Raw genomic sequence first — 22,607 nt, forward strand, 5'->3', positions numbered from 1 at the left:
AAAAAATAGAAGAAGAGATTCTGTCTTAGAGTCAAAGGTCTGATGCATTATAGGTAACTTGCTCTAATATGCACCTTTGAAATCTGATTATGAAAATCCAACTGGGACAATCACACCAATGTCCTGAATAATTCTGGCATAGACTGACATGCCACTAATTGGAATATACACAATTTTGTGAGCTTCCAAATTTCTATTGTTTTCTAATAAAAGAAAAATATTATTTGAAGCTAAGAAAGAGAGAGGTGTTCGGCTTCAGGGCTATCTGCAAATTTTTGGTTGTCTGGTAATTTGAATTATTGCAGAGAAGCAATAAGATATTTGTCACAATCATTTAGTAAGATTTCCAGTTTTGACTAAAATTATATATATATATATATATAAACTTTCACCAGAAATTATATTTATAATGATATTTGGATTTTATATGATCTAAGGAAATGTTAGTAAAGGGTATGATTATGAGATAATTTAAATAGAAGTGTCCCCACTCAACACCTGGATCATGATTTTAAAAGACTGTAGAACATGAATCTAGAACTTGGTTATTTTTATTTTCAAGTGTGAAAATTTTATACTCTGACTTTATTAAATAGTATCTTATTGATTAAAAATAAGACAACCTAATAATTCAAAACTGAGGTCATTATAAAATAAGGAACTAAAAAGCAATGAAAGTGTTCAAATATTTATCTTTGTTTTTGTATTCTTGAATTTGTTCTCAAATGACAAATTCTTCTGAAATAAATGTATTCTCTTGTCCTGTGCAATGAGATATGACAAACCATTTTATTCAACAGTGCTTCATTTCATTAATATCTTTCTTGGCAGACTGCCAAAGAGGAGAACCAAGTTCTAATTTTTTAAATACTCTAGACAGCTTATTATAGCTTAGGCTGAAATACGAAAGCAGACAGATTAAACATACCTGAATTCCAGCATATGCTTTTATAAGGTCTTTGTTAATTACAAGAGATGTGTTTTATGAAACAAGCAGAAATCATACTGCTGTTGGTAATTTGTTATTGAAATAAATTTCTGTTTTCAAATAAGTTAGAAGAGCACACTCAATTCAATTTACCATTGAATTTTATTAAGTATCAAAAGATATTTTATACCTGTTTGACCATGCTCTTTCTGCTTTTTCATGAGAAAACTTTGTCTGCCAAAAATTATGAACATAGGGCTGGGGTTGTGGTTCAAGGGTAGGGCACTTGCCTTGCACATGTGAGGCACTAGGTTCAATCCTCAGCACCACATAAAAATAAATAAATAAAATAAAGGTATCGTGTCTATCTACAACTAAAACATTGTTTTTTAAAATCATGAATATATAAGGATGACACAGTCTAACAAAGACAACAGGGTCATATAAAATCATCTATGGGATATTTTCCCTCCTACTTCTTCACTCTCATAGGAACATTATCCTGAGGAAGGAAAGAAAGATTTCTCCTTTCTTTTACACATACACATGAATATACATGCAAAAGAGTAAAAAAATGGACTATACTGTTGAGAACTTGCTTACAATTTTTGGCTAGAAGGAAGCAGCAGATTATTACATATTAAAAGCAAACAGATTCCTAATATTCAGCAGAAAATTAAAAATTTTCAGAATAGAGCTAAGTTCCAGATAAAAAAATTTGCAATATATGAAAATAATAATCTGAACATTCTAATACTTCATTTCAAGATTTGATTATCCACAGTGCCAAGTTACCTCAAATGATTATAGGTTTCCCATTCCAAATAGTTCTGCTGAGTATCATTCGATATTTTGTAAAATTCTTTTTCAGTTCCTAAGTGGGTTAAATTTATATTATTCTTCCACTATGAGGAATGATGGGTAAGTATTATCTGTTTATTGCCCATGAGTTAGTTCCCAGAAATGAAATCTTGGTTAAGTTTTGCTACATACCACTTCAAGAACAAATTGCCCATACGTATTAAGACTTGGGCAAATAAAATTTCCTGCTCCAAATTTTGTGGTGAGATGCAACATATGGAAAAAAATAGAGCACTTAGAAAATTTGGCATCACAATTTAGAGAATGAAATGGTATAAAATGCTTTAACCACAACATATAATTAACACATCCTCTTAATGATCATTTAAAATGCAGTTTTAACCAGACATTGTTAGCTATCTTCTTTTTATTCTTTTATAATCTTACAAAAATGGCTTTTTGCACCAAAACTGACATTGTTTTCTCACATTTCCTCTTGGGTTAGAAAATTCTGAGGAAAATATACAAATGTGATAATTTATCTGAAGTTGAAATATTCTTCCACTATTTAAGAGTGATCTAGTGGTTGAAACATTTTATGTCTTAGAACATTTCATGAGTGAGCAATGAGGCTAGTAATAAAATGTCAGTAAGTGGAACACTATACTTATTTAAAATCTATTAACCATTTTATAGCTCTGTAGTATTGTATAAACATTTAAGGTAGGTTCTAACAAATAGTCAAATGAAATATATGTTTGGGTAAAAAATTCCATTAATTTTTATTTCTCTTCCCTTTTTATATAGCATATACAATGTTAAGAAAGAAATTCAAGGCAAAATTATGATCCCACATTTTTTCATATAAAATTTATTTTTGTAAAGGTTTTCACATGGGTGACCCAGAATTTAAGCTGTTTTTCTTATGTTAGGAACAATAAAGGTAAATTTTTTAAAAAATCTTTTTATCCTCCATCCTCAGGTAACCTCTACATTTAAGGAAGGGAACTATTGACATAAATACTTCTATCTTTCAATGAATTATCTGAATACTAGATTTCTAGAAGTCTTGGATGGATCAAATACATTCAGGCATTGCTTAAAAATGGCAATACAGTTATACATTACCAGAAAAGTATTGTTAGCTTTTTTCATCATTGTGCTAACATCACAAAGTGTACTTACACAAATTTATATGACCACAATGTCACTAGCTAGTATAATCTTTGGACACCTTAATATATGCAGTGTATCATAGCCAAAATGCCATTATGCAATGAAGGACTGTATAAGAATTTAAAGACAGATAAGAGTTCACCAAAAGTCCTTCCTTCTATATCTGATCTGTTTATTAATCCTAAATTTCTTCATCCATAGGATGAGAATTAGAATAACACCTGCCTTAGAGACTGACATAATGATTCCTATAAAGGGTATAATACTGGATCTGGCACATGGTAAATGTTTAATATTTTTTTTATTATTCAATTACATGAGGAAAGGTAATTGTTAAATATAGTGATAGAAGCTACCTTCACTGAACACTGAAAATTATGCAAAGCACTGAGTGAACAGTTTACACTCATGACATAACTTAACCCTTATAATGTTGTTAACCCACTTTACAAATAACACAATTGAGGGGGAATAGTCTGTGGTTTCAAGCAGTCAAAGAATTCTCTTTTTGTATTTTTTTGAACAATTCCTTGTTCAAAGGAAGAGATTCACACAAAAGGATATATTCTACATGAATATAAATATAAGAATTTGATGAAATTTCTCTTCATTATGGCAGATATTGCCCCAATGAACACATTTTTCAGAAATATTTCCTTGAATTATGATACTACTAGATGAAATTGCATAAATCAGTAATAGATTACCTTTGTATGGGTCTATTGCAAGCCATGTATTAATCTATGCTCATTTCAACAGATTTAGAGTTTAGCATTTTTATTTTACTTCTTATATGCATTACTCAATTGGTTTACTTCTGTGGTGTGCATTTCATAGATAAATTTGGAATTAATTTATTTTAACATCAATGTTTGGTAGCAAGAACCATCTTAGGTTGCTTTCTGCTGCTGTAACAGAATACGGCTGTAAGGAACGACATGATTAAGCAATAGAGGTTTATTTGGCTCACAGTTCTGGAGGCAGGTGCTGTGGTTTGGATGTGAGGTGTCCTCTAAAAGCTCACATGTGAGATAATGCAAAAAGTTTCAGAGAAGAAATTATTGAGTTATGAAAGCCTTAACCCAATCAATGAACTAATCACATGATGTTATTAATTGAGTGGGAAATGAAGGCAAGTAGAGTATCACTGGAGGAAGTTGGGCTTTGGTGGGGCAAGTATATACAAATACATATATTTGTATTTGGCAAGTGGAGATCTCTCTCTCTGTGTGTGTGTGTGTGTGTGTGTGTGTGTGTGTCTACTTACTGATCATCATGTGAACTGCTTCCCAACACCACACTCTCCCACCATGATGTTCAGCCTCATCTTGAGCCCAGAGGAATGGAGCGGGCTATCTAAGGACTGAGGCCTTTGAAACCATGAGCCCCCAAATAAACTTTTCCTCCTCTACAATCATTCTGAAGCATACTAGGTACCCCCACCCAAAAGACTCTTGCCATAATTAAGCTTCTCCTCTTGTCAGATCAGCAGGGTGTCTACAGAGGTTATTGTGGTGGTTGTTAGTTTCCTCTTTCTTGTACATACCAGGTTTGCACACAAAAGGTGTGACAGAGTTAGTCCGAAAGCTTGTTGTACAAAAAGATATTACCTCTCTTTTCTTGGTAAAATCTTGTGAAAGCAGTGTCTGGTCTAGAGGAGAGATGGAACAGAAAGCACCTGCCATGTGAACCTCCAAGTGCCCTCTGCCACCACCACCTCTGCTGAGAATAAAATTCAAAGAATTTTCAAAACCTTTGTTCAGAGAATCTTAGGCAAGAACCACCTGTGAATCCTGAAGTCAATAACCCTGCTTCCTGAAAATTCCTCAGGTGTCCAGCTTCTTCTGTCCTACTTCAGTTCTGGTTGGGTCTTTCCAGTGAAAAAGCTAACTAAAATGGGTGGGAAGTTCAAGTCTAAGGGACCACATCTGGCAAGAGCCTTCTTCCTGCATTATAACATGGCAGAATACATCACAAAGAGTGTGCATGAGAGAAAGGGAGAGAAGACAAACTTATCCTTTACATGCTTGCTATTTTTGCAATACTGAATCTATTCCCTTGATTGTGGCACATGAATCTATTCTTCAGGGCAGAGCCTTCGTGTCCTAATAACATACTGAAAGTCCAATCTCTCAACATTTTTGCATTGGGGATTAAATTTTAAACACATAAACTTTGGGGCACACATTTCAACCAGAGTAGCCTGAGGTGGTAGCACATGTCTGTAATGTAACCCCAGCAACTCTGAAGGCTGAGGCAGGAGAATTGCAAGTTCAAGGCCAGCCTCAATAACTTAGTGTGTTCCTAAGCAACTTAGCGAGATCCTGTCTCAAAATAATTAAAAAAAAAAATGGTTGGAAATGTAGGTCAGTAGTAGAGTGCCCCTGAGTTCAATCCTCAGTACCAAAAAAAGAAAAAGAAAGAAAGAAAGAAAAAAGAAAAGAAAAACAAACAATAGGAAGAGCAGTGAAATTGTTAGAGTCTATAAACAAGTCAAGATGGCGCCTGGCATTTTGCAGAGGGAGTGGTTTGTGAAGTAACGCCAGGCCAGGGAGCCATTAAGTGTGGAGATTTCTTATTGGTTGACTGCTGTATCTAGTTTATGTTAATTAAGATAAGCTGTGTGGAATGTATAAATACCTCTGTTGTCCTACAATAAATGGCTCCTACTCCTGCTGTATCAACGTACACAAGTTGCTCGTCACCCCCTGGTTATTTTGCCCAGCCAACCGGGCTGCGGCATGAAATCTTCAAATGTTCACAAACAAATATAGATAATCTCAATCTACAATACAGTTACCAACCCCCCAAAAAATTGATAAACCCATTGTAAATTGAAAATATCACAAGTTATCAATGAATTTAAGACACCTAACCAACCAAACATCATATTTTAGACTTACCTACACTAAGCTCAGGACACTTATATTAACCTAAAATGAGGCAAAATCATTAAATAGAAGGCCTATGTTATAATAAAGTATTGATTATCTCACACTTTTTTAGTATAACTCCCTATAGATTACAAAATCAGCTGTTTACCCTCATAATCAAGACTTAGTGGCCCACTGCAGCTGCCCAGCTTCACAAGAGTATTGTACCATAACTAAACAACTCAGGAGAGGATCATGACTAAAAATCTAAAGTGCAGTTTCTACGGAATGCATATCACTTTTGAACAATTGTAAAATGGAAAAAAAAATCATATGTCTGACCATCTTATAAAAATATTTCTACAAGTAAATATGTAAAACAGACATGTATGATTTAAACATGTGAAACCCAATAAATGCCAAAGTACAAACTGTAATTTTAATATGATCCCAATCTTGTGTGTGGAATGAATGTGGATATTTAAAGCCTGAAGTTTTGTTTGACTTGGAAAGTGTAAGATAATTGCAACAATTAAAGACTCATTTTCATCATAAAATATATTTTGTGTATATCTATATAAAATATACTTTATGCTGAGAAAGAGAGATAAATGTGATTATGCATCAGAAAATATATTGCAGTGTAGTAATTCTCAGGACTCTATTCCAAAGAAAGGGCATATTTGAGATAATGATGTGATTCACAGAACTTTTTTTTTTAGAGAGAGAGAGAGAGAAAGAATTTTTTTTTTAATATTTATTTTTTTACTTCTCAGCGGACACAACATCTTTGTTTTGTATGTCGTGCTGAGGATTGAACCCGGGCCGAACGCATGCCAGGCGAGAGCACTACCGCTTGAGCCACATCCCCAGCCCAATTCACAGAACTTTTTGAAAATAAGAAATCCTAACAGGAAGTGAGTGGATTAACATTATAACCCAACAGTAAGGTGCAATAGTCAAATTTTAAAAAGAGTCTCCACAGATAATCTTTAACCTGCTTAATTTGCAGAGTTGTAAGAGTATTGACTGAGTCTCTAGAAAGCAGGATTAACACTAAAAGAAACTCTGACTTTCAATATCTACTTAAAACAGCCAGAAGGAAAATTTTATAAGCAGACAAAAATTGATAATATTATATGCTCTGATATGTGACTATTGTTAAGATTATTCTTTCTAAAAACAGAAAAATAGAAACTTGTGGTGCCATTTCAATCATTTGTCATTACAGAAAAATATTTTTAATAAAATAGGTGTTAAGTCAAAATTTTCTAAAATATTTTATAAACAATTGTTTTTTATTCTTGTGAAACAAATTTGATTTTTAGGTTATATAACAACATTATTCTTTTAAACTAAATTATTAGGAATTTACGATTAATATACACACATATACCTTAGTTTCATATATAAATATATAGTTTCATATACATATTTATCTTGAAAGATATGTGTTCATCTATATTGTAGTGTTTTCATCTGTATACACTATATATATATATATATATATATATATATATATGTGTGTGTGTGTGTGTGTGTGTGTGTGTATTAAACTAGGAGGACTATTCAAGATATATGCTTATGTATCTTGAGATTTCCATCTGTATGTACCATCATCTTACACCATCCAGAAGAAAAGTTCTGCATTGAGCAACATTTTTACTCTGAGGCTCTGACTCCTTAGGTTTCAATGGATGGTCCTTGGAAGATTTAAAAATCAATGTAAATCCTGTGAATGCTATTTGTGTGACTTTATGATGGGAGGATCTACAGTTTGTCTACAGATGAAGAACAACTCTTCAAGGTAATGGGAAGCCACAGGTTAGTGGCAGTGGAATAGTGAGATGCACACATCACGCCATGGTATCTGCTGTAATAGCCAGCACTTCCACATGGCTGATTAATCTTCTTCAAGTTATTTAATATCTCTGGGCTTCAATTTCTTAATGTATAAAGTAAAGATAGTAAAAAGACCTACTTCAGAGGTGAATGTACCATGTAGTTAATGAAGCCTAATGGGATCCTGATAAAGTGTTCACAACACCAGATGTTTTAATCTAATTTGCAAAACTGTATACTTTTTTGAAAAACAAAAAAGATGCTCCCAAATTGGATAAGTTTATACCCTGCCAAAACTGGATCCTAGTCTTTTTCACCTCAGTGATTATATTGAGGACTGAGTTAAATAATACATGTATATCTTTGGGAGTATTCCTATAACACAGAAAATATTTTATTTGTGCTTGTTGTCCTAATTGGCATCAAATAGCATAGGCAATTTTCTTGTGTTTATTTTTCCAATTGCTATATGCAATTGAAAATTTCATATGTTAAATGGAATGGATTAGCAGTATTTAAAGAAGAGCTTAAATATAAATATTTAAACAGTTATCTCAGCAAACTGGGAAAAAGCAATAGTATGAAATACATTGTTTCAAATATTAAGTTTATTGATACATGCTTAAGAAGGGGCTAGCTTTTAGGATTTTATTGAGATCATGTTTTCATTTTACTGAAAAAAAAATCAAGATATTCATTCAGAGAAAACTGTGATATCATGCATAGAAAAATTGCTTAAGTGAGATTTCACATACTTGTCAACTGGCTATTGCCAAGGAGGATGAGAACTCACTAGAATTACACAAATCTTATCACATTTACACAGAATCAACAGAACTGTCAAGAATTTAGCAGTGTATACAAAGACATGCAAATTTCTGAGTCATAATTTTACAATCTGGGGCACATGAAACCAATTTAACATTCATAAGGTAAACCATACTGTTATGACACCTATTTATAATTCATAATGCAAATGTCATCATACCTTCACATTACATTCCTAGAAGTTACAGATATAGGCTACTTTTATAAGCTATGATTTATCACACAAGGAATCACAATAAACATTGATTTGTGATTAAGCTCCACTTTTTTATTTTCCATTATTTTACTAATATGTATGTGTGTGTGCACATGTGTGTACTAGTTATGAATAAAATGTACTCACCAGGAAAATATAACTTGTATTCCTAATAATAGGAATTCAATATTCCCCCTGTTGAATCATTGACTCAATATAGTAATTTATTTTATGCTTCAAGAGAAAACAAATTTAAGTTAAATATGCTAGAGTTGGCTCTAGCCACAGCCTAAATCCTGAAGCAATTTTCATCTATACACATATTAAATTGGTTTTTGAATCACTTTTAATATGAGATACGTGTGTAGCATATGGGTGTCTGTAATGCAATTTAAAGTTTCATTCGGAGTAAACTGTTTCTTGCCTTTTCTGAGTCGATCATTAAAATGTCTAACGAATTAACTGAGAATGGAGAAATTACTTAAGAGTTCTTCTCTGCTCAATAGGAACAGGAAAGTTAGAAAATTCTTCTGAAGAAGTGAGTGGAATGGCCATAATCACAGTGCCATTTCCTGCTTCACACTGTGCCCATTTAGTAGCGCAGAATTGGTCATCACGTTCTTTGCATTGCTTTTCAGAGATGTCATACGTACAGCTGAAGAGCTAAGGAGGTAGCTGGTGTTTCTCTCTGGATAGGACTTCCTCCCACAACACAGCTGGCTATTAAAATGCTTCCTGAAGCTTTCACTGAGGAGATAAAGGGCAAATGGATTGACACAGGAATTACAAAAACTCAGCACTCGGGCAACTAAGGTGACAATCATGTGACCTAGAGATGGGTCAATCTCCTTATAGTTGAAAGACCGGTACAGGTAGAGAATGTGATTTGGAAACCAACAGAAGACAAAGCATCCCACAAAGACCAGCACAATTTTAGCCAGGCGTTTCCGTGTTTCCATCTGTAAAAGCAGAAGGAAATAGTCCCATTGGTTAAAATGAAAACAGAGTTGTCACATTAAAAATTTACACAAGAAGAGTGAAGCTTATGATAGCATGACAATACCTCCATAAACATAAAACATGTATTTTTTCCAACAAAATTATTATTTTAACAGCTTGGTAAAGTCCATTTTGATCACTACACTATTTTCATTGAGTTTACATAAGACTAGAAGGTAAATTATTATTTAATTGGTAATGGTAAATTATTCAAATGGCTACGTGTTCATGTTAAAACTGTGATCTGAAAACATTCTTATTTTCCAACTACTTTCCTTGGCTTAAATTTTCATTGTGTTCAGTATAAGTATGTCGTTTCTGTTTGTATTAAGTACACTAAATTAAAGAATACAAGGAATATATTCAAGTTTAGATATTCTTTTAAAATCTGGGCATTTTAGGAAAAAAATGATATATGAAAAAGGATTTTTTTAAAGTCTGACTACACAAAAAAAAGAAAAGGAACTTGAAATTTAAACTCCTAACTCACATAAATCAAAGCATCTGGAACACTGTAAACATTACTGTTAGATCACTTTTACAAATGAAAATACATTTTTTTCATCAAATTTATGTTATATACACTGTTTTATAAGAATATCTTTAGAGATGTGAAACTAGACAAAATTCAGATACCAAACATTAGTATTTTTATTTGTTCTGTTTAGTTATACATGACAGTAGAGTTTATTTTGATATGTTTAAATAATCATGGATTATATCTAACATCAAAAGTCCAAGTTTGAACAGATATTTGTCCATTTTGCCTGAATATTTATATAAATCAGTACAATGGGGAAACATAACTTATCAAAAGACAATGATGGTAGACCTCACGTTTTTTTAGGTAGAACTATTCTTCATCAACTGGAATATTCCAGAGAAGACTGAAAAGTTTTAGGATTAAAACAGAGCTGACCTTGGGAAGCAACATGAGTGGTCCAGATGTATCCCCATAGCCTAATTTAGATGACTCAGCAATGTCCAATGTGAAATCTAGGTTATCCAGCAGTGTCCTTCCCAGCAGGTGGAATATGGGTACCAGAATTCCATGGCAATCTATACCAGGAGATTTAGAGTATAGTAGGCTGGGGGCCTTGAGATGACTTCTTGGCAGATGACCCAGTTACCTCTGCCAGAGTTTATGGATGCCAATAGGCAAATTCACAAAGACAAGGTAGAACAAAAAACCATTGGGGCTAGGGTTGTGGCTCAGTGGTACAGTGCTTGTCTAACTTGTTTGAGGCACTGGGTTCGATCCTCAGCACCACATAAAAAAATAAATAAACAAAATAAAGGTATTGTATCCATCTACAACTAAAAAAAAGATTTAAAATCCATTAACAACAACAACAAAAAAAGGTACGGGATGATGTTGTATGAGAAGAACTCATCTTTAGAAATCAAAACCCAAAACACAAATGTCCAATTTGAGATAGAAATCACATTACAGAAGTAAAATGTTCGATGAGCCTATGAGCTGGACATTTTGCCTCAGTGATGCCAGATACGTAGAATCCAAATCTGTTAATTTACCTAATACTATCTTTAAAGACTGATTGACTTTTTAAAATTTTTAGAGCAGATGTGGCTCTTCAGTGTTGATGGTTATCAGTTAATAGTGGTTACCTTCCACTCAAGAAATTTTTACCAGTTTTTGCTGTTGTTAAATGTGTCAGAGGGGACTGCAATTGTGGCTCAGTGGTAGAGTCCTTGCTTAGCACATGTGAGGCACTGGGTTTGATTCTCAGCACCACATATAAATTAAATAAAGATCTATTGACAACTATTTTTTTTTTAATTTTAACAAAGGTTCCAGAGGATCCAGTCTACTATTCTATCTACATCCCAGTAATTTTAATAATCTCAGATTAAATTTGTTTGCCCTCGGACTGAGGTTGTGGCTCAGTGGTAGAGCACTCGCCTAGCATGTGCATGGCCCGGGTTCAATCCTCAGGACCACATAAAAATAAATAAATAAAATAAAGATATTGTGTTCAACTACAACTAAAAATAAATATTTTTTAAAAAATTTGTTTGCCCTCAGATTGGGAACCATACTCCCCTGTAATAACAACATCATTTAGAAGGTCTTTTCCAGAATTATACAAATGTGCTACTAAAGACTTTCCCACAAGAACACAATTTGTATCTCTTTGTGAGTCAACACAGTTTTACCTGAAATTAATACTGCATATTCTTTAAGAAAAGAAAAGCATATAGACACATATTATAATTTTTTAAATAGTATGTAATTTTTAGGGAAGTTTATATATTTGCATTAGACCAGTATTTTCAGCCAACTCTGGATTGATACTTATTCCCTCTCTGCTGCTCTGATGTTATCAGAGCCTCACATTCCAGCATCCCACTGAAGCCCTATCCTCATATCCCAGGCAGTGCCTATAGTCTTTTCTGGTTCATCTTCTTCCCAGATCCCTTGTCAGCCTTAGTAGAATGATGAAAGAGACAAAAATTAGGTAAATTTGTATTAAATATGTGAAATTTTTGACTTTATAATGTTGCTGTCTGCATAAACATTTGTATGTAAATAAAAATCTTCAAAGATATTAATTTCTAATGTAGGGAATGCAAGTCATAGTCACAGACACATGTAGACTGGATCCAGTAGACCTTTGCAGGGCTATGACACAAACACACACTAGAGATAACCAACATCCCTTCTAGGTAAAGCCAGTGCAGGTCCTATGGTCTCCTCACCATTCAGGGAACAAAGAGCCACAAAATACAACACAAACGGCAGTTGTTTATTCCGACCAACTCATTCCCAGCACACACATCTACCAAGCTTACCTGCTTTTTCGTATGCTCGTTGTACTCTCCAGGAAGATTATGTGCACTTTTAATTAAAGTTTTTGCAATGTGGTAATAATAAATGCTAATAATAGTAAGTGGTATGAGGAAATAGACCAAAAATATGAGCACCGAATGAATCTTTGGATGTAATTCATCTGTCTGAGGGTAAGGTATACATGCTGCAAAGCTGCTATTATCCAAGCTGCCAATGCGTGCCACTTCTGAAAATACAGCTTCAGGAACTGCCAACAACACGGAGATCACCCAGATGCCCACGGCCTTCACACAGGTCCACAGCAAAGCCCCCGATGCCTGCACGTCCATGGGGTTTACTATGGCTCTGTACCTAGAAAGACAATTCATCTCGAATTATTCCTTAAAAAAAAAATAAAGAAGGAAATATCACTTGGAAAGAGGTACCAGTGCTTCTCTTGCTACCTGGCTCTTTGGTAGTGTATGGAAGAACTAAGTTCCCTGGTGTTTCTGTCTCAAGTCTTTCCACTGATAATGAGTATGCAAGACAAGAAAAGAGAAAAAACATTTTAAATTGGGATTTCTCGAATTATCTTCTGTTTACCTATTTCACAATTTTTTCTTCATCTATACATACTACTACATGTCTCACCTTTCATTGAGTATCATCATTTATTGAATTTTCTTGTTTAAATTCTTTTATTTTCAAAATTTTATTATTGTCATTGCTATAGACAGGCTACATCCATAAGACATTAAATGTCCATAGTATAATACAATTATATTCTACCTTGATATTCTACAGCTTCTGAGCCTCAGACCTCCAACTTTCTTCGTAAAGACAATAATAAATCTTAGCTACTAATCCAAATTGGAACTTTTTCTATAATCCAATCATAAGAATTGAAAATAGGGCTGGGGATATAGCTCAGTTGATAGAGTACTTGCCTTGTATGTACAAGGCCCTGGGTTCAATCTATAGTACCACAAAAAAAAAATAGAATTGAAAATGGAACACTATTTTCTTTATAGCTCGAATTTTTCTTTATTGCTCATATCAGCAATTCCTAAAAGTCTCTCTCATCCCACCAAAAGTACTACTGGTGGTCACACATCAATTATAACTAGTGGTAAAGGATTCATACTCCAGGACACAACTTAGTTCAAAACTTTCTACAGCAAAGTCATTCACATACATTATTGACATAATGATGGTGCAAACAAATCAAAATTGTATGCAGGCCTCAATTTATTTATTTTTGTATTCAGAAGCATTTTAGGTTGCAGTCTGTCTAGGAGATAACAAGATGCAGTAAAAAGTGATTTTAGTCAGACAAATCTGAATTATTATCACATCTCTGATATCTTTTGGGAAAATCACTTGAGATCTGAATTTTCTTCATTTGTAAAGTGGAGACAAGAACACTTTGCTCATTTTGTGTATATGTGTGGTGGTGGGGGAGATATTAGGAAAAAAGTAAAAAACATCTGTTAAGAGCCAGACAAATAGCAGATCCTAACCATGTCACTTCTGTGTACCTTCTCCTTATTTAAACTTGAATTTTTCTGATGCTCATAAAGGTCAGCATATTCCAAGACTCATGACAACCAGTTAGGTCTCCTTCTCTGGTCTGTTAAGATTCTACTCCCCAGTAGAGATGAATAGCTCACAGCTTCAACATCACCCCCAAGCAGCCCCTCCCACGTCCTGACTCACCCAAGTGATCTTTCCAGACCCTCCATGGGGAAGGGTGCAATTCATATTTTAACCTAGAGGAACTTCCCATATGAAACAAAATGCAGAGAAATTAAAGGAGAGCCACAGTATAGCAATCACACTGAATTATGTGTAGCATGTACAGTGCACATTCCCCAGGTTTCCAACATGGTAGAAAGTGCTACTTTCCCTTATTCTTAATTGCATATTCTTAAGGAAATAAAAGAAGAATTAGAATGAGCTATATTTTTCTATTTTTTAAATCAGATGAATACATTCAGAGGTTTTATTTTTTAAATTAGAAATAAAAATAGAAATGCCAGTTTCATCCCACTCGTGGATTAAAACAAATTTCATATCTTTACTGTCCTATTTCTAAACAATATACTGTTTCTTGAATTAAGTTATAATATCAGTTCTCAACATTTTTTGTGGAAGTTCAAGATTTTCCTCTTATATTATCTTTACCCCACTCCAAGCCCAATGTCCTGATTTAGTCATTTGCGTGGTGTTTATTAAATATAGGTGATACAAAATTATTGTTATGAAATCATTTGTTCACTTCAGAATAAAGTACTATACTAAGATCATATATTAGGATGTTTTTTCTTATTAGCATTTCTGATTATCCTAGACTTAATACTTGTTCATTTTTTCATTTGCATAATTTCCCATGTACCTAGATTTAGTATTTTTATATGTTCCTTTACCATCTTCCTGTATAATTGGAAACACAGTTCTTGCATTTCAGTGCTTCTTCTTTCTCAGTTTCCAATTCATCAAGCATATCTCTACCTTTTTTATGGTTTTACTTTCTAAGATACTTTACTAGTTTTAGTTTTCATCCTTTATCATAAAGTTTTTATTTCTACTACAATACTTGTGTTTTATAAAAGTTCTTTTTTTAAAATTTTTTTATTGTTGGTTGTTCAAATAAAAGTTCTTTCTTGTTTTCAAATCATTCTTTTTTTCATAGTGTCATATCGCTGTTATACATGTATTTTCTTATATTATTTATGAAATTCAAACAGAAAAAAATTAATCTTTACCTTCCTGCATAGTTCCACTTTTTGTTTGTTTTATCTCTTTGTGCTGGAATCTCTTCCCAAAAGTTAGATAATTATTGATTGATAATTCATATTTAAGAAACAAGTACAAAACAAGATTATAAATTATTTTTATGTGGAGGAAGATTTTAAAAAGGCAGATAGGTGATCTCTTCAATTAGATCAAGCCTTCTTTTTGGACTATCAAAAATCACAAATGGCATTCTGAACTCCCTCTGTGTATTTATAAAGTAGAAGAAAACTGTCACTTCTCTCCACAATGTGTAAGCACATGCTATTGCAGAAGTACTATCTTAGTTAATTGGGGCTACTATAACAGAATACCCTAGACTGAGTAGCTCATGAACATCACAGATATGTTTTTCATAGTTCTGGAGACCAGCAAGTCTAAAAAAAAAAAAATGCTTGCAGATTCAATGCTCTTCCTAGTACATGCACAGTGACGTTTTGATTCTCCTTCACATGATGGAAGGAACAAGGGTCTTTCTAGAGTTATTTATATAAGGGCACTATTTTTTTTTCATGAGGGCCCTACTTTCATGACCTGATCACCTCCCACAATCCCCACACCCAACACTATAACTTTGAGGGTTGGAATTTAATCAAATTAATTTGAGGGAAGACATAAATATTCATACCGTAGCAGGTATGAATAATGTATGCTGGGACACTTCAAATAAGAATTGAAACTGTAAATCATTCAGTCTGATAAGATTGTTTGCAACAGATACAAAATTATTCACTTAAGAAAAGCAAGGCGCTTTCAAGCAAGATTGGGACAAGGGTAAGACAATCTTTTCAAAAGGGAAGATGTTGAGTTACTTCTTGTGAGATAAGGAGCTCAAACCCAGGAATCCTCTCTAAAGGACACATATTTAAATGAAAGGGCAGTAGTACAAATTCTACAAAACTAGAAACTGCAGTTGAAAATAACACAGTACAGTGTTATTATTAGTACTGAAACACAGCTCACAAGCATCAAAGAATGTATTATATACCAACCACTGTTGCATGTGCATCTTTAGAAGCATAGAAAGTAAAAACTAAAACCATCTATTGCATATAAATATGGGCATGCTTTATCATACTTCCTTGAAATATTCATATAAAATGTGGGGAAAATGTCTCTCACTATAAAAACTGTTTCACTGAACTCTTTAGCACAACAGGTGTTTGTAAAAATTTACATTTTCCCTTATGAATAGTGTTAGAATGTCATCCCTAACTGCATAGTAGAGAATAATTAATAAAAAAAAATAGAAATAGAAAATCATAATCACTATTCATGTATTAAGTATCAATGAAGAGATTTCTTTGTCAATTCCTATTGTGAATCTTGCTATCTGTGTACAGTCTAAATTTAATGTAAAGAGATAATGAAATTTAATCATAATACAAAATTGGATTATGTTTTATCTCTTACAACACCTCAAAATTTCCATCTCCACATTTCCACAATATTTCTAGTTACATTATCTTCTTTTTTTTTTCCTTTTCTTATTCAAACTTTAATTTATCAGGCAGGGAAAAAAAACCAACAAGAGTCTAAGGGTGAACTATATGCAACAGAAGAGAGGACTTTCTCTCTGCTGTATCTCTAGTACACAATATAATACCTGGCCCACAGTACGTCCTCAATAAGTGACAATGTTGCCTGAATAAAAAGATGATCTCTTATTAAGACCAACTGTGGTAGAATGAAGTAGGCGTCATTAGGTATTAGGTAGAAGTGGAAATGGTGGTGAGAAATGTAGAGAAGGCTAACAATGCTTAATATATGTCCATCTTCAGAATCACCTAGAGAACTGGAAAAGAAAAGATAAAGAGTATTATTAAGTTTCTCCCCAGATTTAGCAATGCAATGTCTACAAAATGAGATTCTGCATTTATTAAGGTTTTCAGGTAATTCTGAATACCAGCCAGGTTTAGAGATGATTTTTCAAAAAGACAGGGTACAGCTATGGGCATCTTTGCCACAGGCTTCCTACAAATTGTTCAGTGCAATGGGTGCACATTTAGCAGCTGCACAGAGCAGTTAAAATCCTGCAGAAGCTCAGTATTTGAAGAATCAGATGCCTGCCTTTAGCATCTGTTACTCCATGTTGAACATGTTATTCTTATTTTGCAACTGAGGAGTACACTGCCTTGTGAGCATAGGTATTGTGCTGTTTTATCATCTTTCTCCAGGTAAACATTTGGGCATAACAGATGCAAGGTTAGTACCCAGGTGCCATAAACTCCAGCTGTGTGCCTGCTCTCCTTATTTATAGTCCCACAGGTTTCAGATCAAGGTGGATGAATAATCTTCAAAAACTATAGAGCAATATAAAGCACAGCAATACTATAAATACTGTGAGAATCATACAGCAGCTTCCTAAGTCAGGAAATGGTGGTCCTAAGGAAAGAGAAAAGAGCTGGATGTAATTGAGCTCAATGTGTTAAAGACATCTAATTTCTAGCAATCAAATATAACAACCTTCACTTGATAACAAACCAATGAATTAGGTGCAGAATTTATGATTCATCCTATTTCTGTGGTTATATAAAAACAACTGAGTTCTTTCTATTAAAAGCAAATTTTCCTTCCTGAGTTAGCAACTAGATAGCACTCAGAAAATTTTATAACTCATATTTTGTGAAGTATGGGTCATCTTATATTTTTCAACTTTTATTTTTCCTACCCATTTTTATTTCCCTTTTTATGGTTTCCTCCCTTTTATTTCTGTTATGTGTTGTTTGTGGGGTTTTTTTTTTGTTTTGTTTTGTTTTGTTTTGTTTTGTTTTTTGTAAGTTGCCTTAAATTCCTTGGAACAAGTTGAAAATAGACAAAGGTAGATTGTGGTCCAAGTAGAGGGTAGCCCACCTTTCTTTAGCATTATAATTAAAATATCTGTGCTATATGCACAAAGTAACTTATATGCATATAAAACTAAAAAAAAATACTAACTATATGAAGATTTGCATTTTTGTAACCCTAAACAGAGCAAATTTACCTGTGTGCCTCCATGACAATAATTTGAAAAAACTTGTGGGAATTAAATCAAGCCCTGGTTTTTGCTACTGTCATGTTCTAAAAAGAAAGTATAATAATAGTAATTCCAATTGTGTCACATCTAATCATTGGTTTGTTAAAATAATTAACTAGATTTTTTTTTTTTTACTTTTTAATTAAAGTGGTTCCCATACAGAGGAGCAGCTAAACTAAAATGTCACATTTTAGTTTTGGAAGTTAAAGAAAATTTTTTAAAAGATAAAAGTAAATCATTTGCACAAAAGTCACCCAGTTCTCCAGGATTACAGTTTTAGAGAATATACTATATGAACTTAAGTAAATCATTTCCAGTTTTTTAAAAAATAATGACTTTCAGCTTTCCACTGAATATTATCTTTCCTTCAACGAAGAGTTGGTGAATGCCTAAGTTAAAAAAAGGGTATTATTGCAAATACCATCAAATTCAGTTCCAGACTCATTTTCATTAAGAATTTAATATGTAAATTAAAGAGAAGAGTTAATTTCACCTTAATTATCCAAGATGTTTATCTAAATAGCTTAATTCTTCTCCCTCCCCCTTTTTCAGGGAATTTAGACCACAGCTCCATGCAATGACACCTAATCATAGAGTTTGCCCCCTGCCTGACTTAGTCCTCTTGCTAAAACACCCAAAGGCATGATTCTGGATAGCAGCACTGGATTCTGGGTTAGGAGGCCTAGAATTTTCCTCCCCATTCTTTCAAGTGGACTTACATTCCGTTAGCTTCAATACCTACACATGGAAAAGGAGGAGGTTGAACCAATTAATCTGCCAGGTATAATAATAGACATTTCACATTGTTAGAATGTAAAAAGCATATTGGATATCAAAGACATATTTTACAGCATTGTTTTATCTGTGAAAAATAAAATAACCTGACTTCAAATATTAAATAGGAAGAATGGGAAAAAGCATCTGTCTGAAGAACATTTATTATTGTTTCACTTCCATAAATAGTACATAATTTGTGTGTGTAAATGATGCTTCTTATTTGGAAAAAGAAATCTAAAACATATCCCTAATACTAAAGCAGACATTCTTAACATATCAGAGTATTTCCCAACTGAGTAAGGAAAGTACACTTTTAAGGTTTAGGCACACACAAAGGGATCCCACAAAATAGTTGCACTTTCACGTGTTCAATAGGTTTTCTATGAAAGAGATAATAAAGATTTCCAAAGTATGTACAGGAATAGAGGAACTAGGATAGGCAATATTAAAGGTAATGTCCTTTAAATTATTTTACTTAACTTTTTGTAATTTTTTTTCAAGCTTCATATCTCAGTCCTTTTTAACTCCACTTACTCTACTTCCCCCATTCTCTCTTTCTCGTTCCCTCCCTCCTTACCTCCCTCTCCACTCTCAGCCTTTCCTAGCATCCTCCCCACCCTCTTTCCTTCCCCGCTCCCCCCACCACCATGTCCTCTTCTCCCCAACACTCCATTGCTACCTGTGGTCTTACCTGTCTGCGCTGAGGGCAGTGAGCGTGAACACAGAAACCCCCACGGAGGTGAGCTGGATGGCCGGGATCAGTTTGCAGCCCACCTTGCCAAACATCCACTCATCAAAGAAGTAGCGCGAGGCGTCCACGGGGACGCAGGTGAGCAGAAGCAGCAAATCCCCCGCCGCCAAGTTAGAGATGAAGATGTTGGGGACGCTCCTCATGGCGCTGTTGGTGACGAAGATCTTCACCAGCATGATGTTGCCCAGCAAGCCCACCGAGATGATGAGCAGGTAGAGGGACGGAATCACACAGCGGACCACCAACTCCGCGGTGGTCCCGTCGGAGCCCGGCAGGAAATCTTTTTCTGACACTTCGGGAACGAAATCGCTCTGATTGGCTCCGATGAACAGGGAGAGGTTGGGGAAAGATTTGGGAGGCATGATGTCCTTTCCAGGAGAGTCTGCTGGAGTTTTCAAGCGTCCGGGTGCCCCGTGAAGTGCAATGCACACTCCTTGGGTTTAACTGATGCCCCTCTCGCTCTGGCAAGTTTTCTGCTCGCTAGCAACCCGTCATGCTGTGGTGTCCCCGTAGCACACAGGGACTGGGGAGAAGTGGGTCCACAGCTCCAGAGCTGCACTCCGGCAGGGGTTACATTGGCCACCGCTAGCTCAGAATTAAATAAATCAAGCAAAGCAGTGGTGTCTCTGTTCCGTCTTGCAGTGGCTTGTTCTTGCTGATAGCAAGCGGAGAGAAGCCCTTTGGCGAACAAAGATCTGTTACTCTAGGGTTAGAAGCACCTGTCCCACTGTTCAAGAGGAGCAGCAGAAGTCACCCTGGCGCTGTCCAGCCTGCCAACGCTGAAGCTGTGAGAAGCAGCGCCCGCGCAGGGCCACGGCCACTGTGTGTTCGTCCCACACTTACACACTCAGCTCCTTTCCGCAGGTCCCGTTGTACGGATCTGGAAGGAAGCTGAGCCCTTTCTCTCACATTGAGTCCCTATATACTTCCATTCTTACCCGCCTCCCAGCGGGAGGAGCCCCAGGCAAGAAGTTCGTGGGTCTCTGACGATTTGGGAGCTGAGTTAGCAAGTCCTCAGTGTTGGATTTAGGAAGCAAACAAGTGACGAAGGGTGAAATAAATGAATTGAACCCTCTTCTCACTCTTATTTCTATCATCCTCTTTTCTTACCTTACATATACTTTTTATTTTGGTGGGGAGGTGGGGGCGGCAAGCAGTCTATCACTGAGCTACGCCCCTCACCCTACACACTTCTTATGTGTTAAACTCAATCTAACCACCATTCAGAACGAGCAATCTGATCACCAGCCCCCAAAGAAACCACTATGGACCCTGTTTTCATCTTAACTTACTTTGCTTGTTCTTGTACATGCCTTCTGGTGCACATTTGAATAAATCCCAGGTGTGAAATTGCTAGTCACAGTGCTTATGCACCTGTAGGAGAACTGACAATTTTCCCAAGTGAATTACCTACCTTTTTTCTTTTCTTTTGGAAACTCACTTGCTAGAATCTATTAATGCAAAATAAAGGTGGGTTTTTACATTGAGTACTGACACTCCTAAATAAAAATCTGATACTTCTTTTTTTTTTTTTTTCTTTTGATACAAAGTCTCATATGAACTCAAACTCTTGAGCTCAAGTGATCCTTCCACTTCAGTGACTGGAACCACATACAGGATGCATCACTCCACCTGATTTGACACATTCTTTTAAATAGAATGCCCATACAAGCAAAATAACTCCCAAATCACTACCACCTGAGTCTAAATAAACTGCTCAGAAATAATGGCTCAGTTCTGGAGTAACTAAATCACACTCTTTTCATTGGGAAAACATCTGACTATTCTTGGTTATTAAAGAATAAAATTTAAAAATAACCAGGAAATTACTCAAAGACCACATAAAATGATCAGCTGTAAGTTGATATAATATGTACATGTGCAAAGCCATGCACTTGCAAAGCAAGAAACTTTCACCCACCATGAAAAATGTTTCATTACCATAGTTAGTAAATGTTTTATGTCCTAACAAACATTTTTGTTTTTCACTCAATTACAAATCTTTATTGCACTCTTCCTGAATTTCATTATTTAAAATAACCCATTATAAAGTTAAGATTAACTAAATAGAATTTTCATGTACATTTATTTGAATATATGAATATTCTATTTGTATTTATATATCTTAACAATATAACAAGCCAATTAATGTTACATGTAAATTGAAATGTATCAATAGAAATTTTATCTTGAACATTATTTAAATTTTCTCCTTTTTAACATCCAATCTCATTATGCAAAGTAAATTTATAAAACAATCTAAATTATAAAAGGTCTCAAACATTCAAATTGCACTATTTTATTTAAATGCATTTGTATGAAAATGTATTGAAATCTAAATTACTGTAAAAATTTCTATATTCTCTATTTTTTCTATATAATCTTAACCATTTAGATGAGAAAATGGTTAGTCCAAAAGCTGCTTTAACAAATACATCATTGGATGGATTGTAGATATGAAGAATCTGTATTTAATTTTATCCATTTTGAGTAAATCCATCTGTATTTACTCAAAGGTTAAATTTTGTTGCAGCAGAGAAAATTGTGAATACTTTAATAATGATGATATTATTGATATTTTATAAAATATGTTATAAAGCTATTATAATTATGTAACATATATTTAGATACATCACATAATTACACATAACAATATTGTCCCATTTCTCAATACAGAGCAGAAATAAATATCTACTAAAGAAAGAAGCTTTTTACTCTATTTAATGCACCATATGCCATTTTACTTTCATAGCTCATTTAATGTTTATAAATATTCTTTGAGATAGATATTGAAGTCTGAATTTTACACATGACAAAATTTGGTCTCATAGTGACA

At 34.3% G+C, this 22,607-nt stretch overlaps 1 protein-coding gene across 1 annotated transcript; it reads right to left on the bottom strand.

Annotated features, from left to right (window-relative positions):
- Positions 1-8,258: 8,258 nt before the first annotated feature.
- Nmbr (neuromedin B receptor) lies at positions 8,259-20,536 on the bottom strand. Its single transcript, XM_046448741.2, has 3 exons — positions 19,712-20,536; positions 12,458-12,806; positions 8,259-9,603 (listed from the first exon to the last, which is right to left on the bottom strand). Exons 1-3 carry the CDS (start codon positions 20,131-20,133, stop codon positions 9,202-9,204), a joined length of 1,173 nt encoding a protein of 390 aa, XP_046304697.1. The 5' UTR covers positions 20,134-20,536; the 3' UTR covers positions 8,259-9,201.
- Between the last annotated feature and the right edge of the window lie 2,071 nt (positions 20,537-22,607).

The sequence above is a fragment of the Marmota monax genome, unplaced genomic scaffold (assembly GCF_021218885.2).
Source record: "Marmota monax isolate L192 unplaced genomic scaffold, Marmota_monax_Labrador192_F-V1.1 WCK01_AAM20220418_F8-fsc00030, whole genome shotgun sequence".
Classification (NCBI taxonomy): domain Eukaryota; kingdom Metazoa; phylum Chordata; class Mammalia; order Rodentia; family Sciuridae; genus Marmota; species Marmota monax.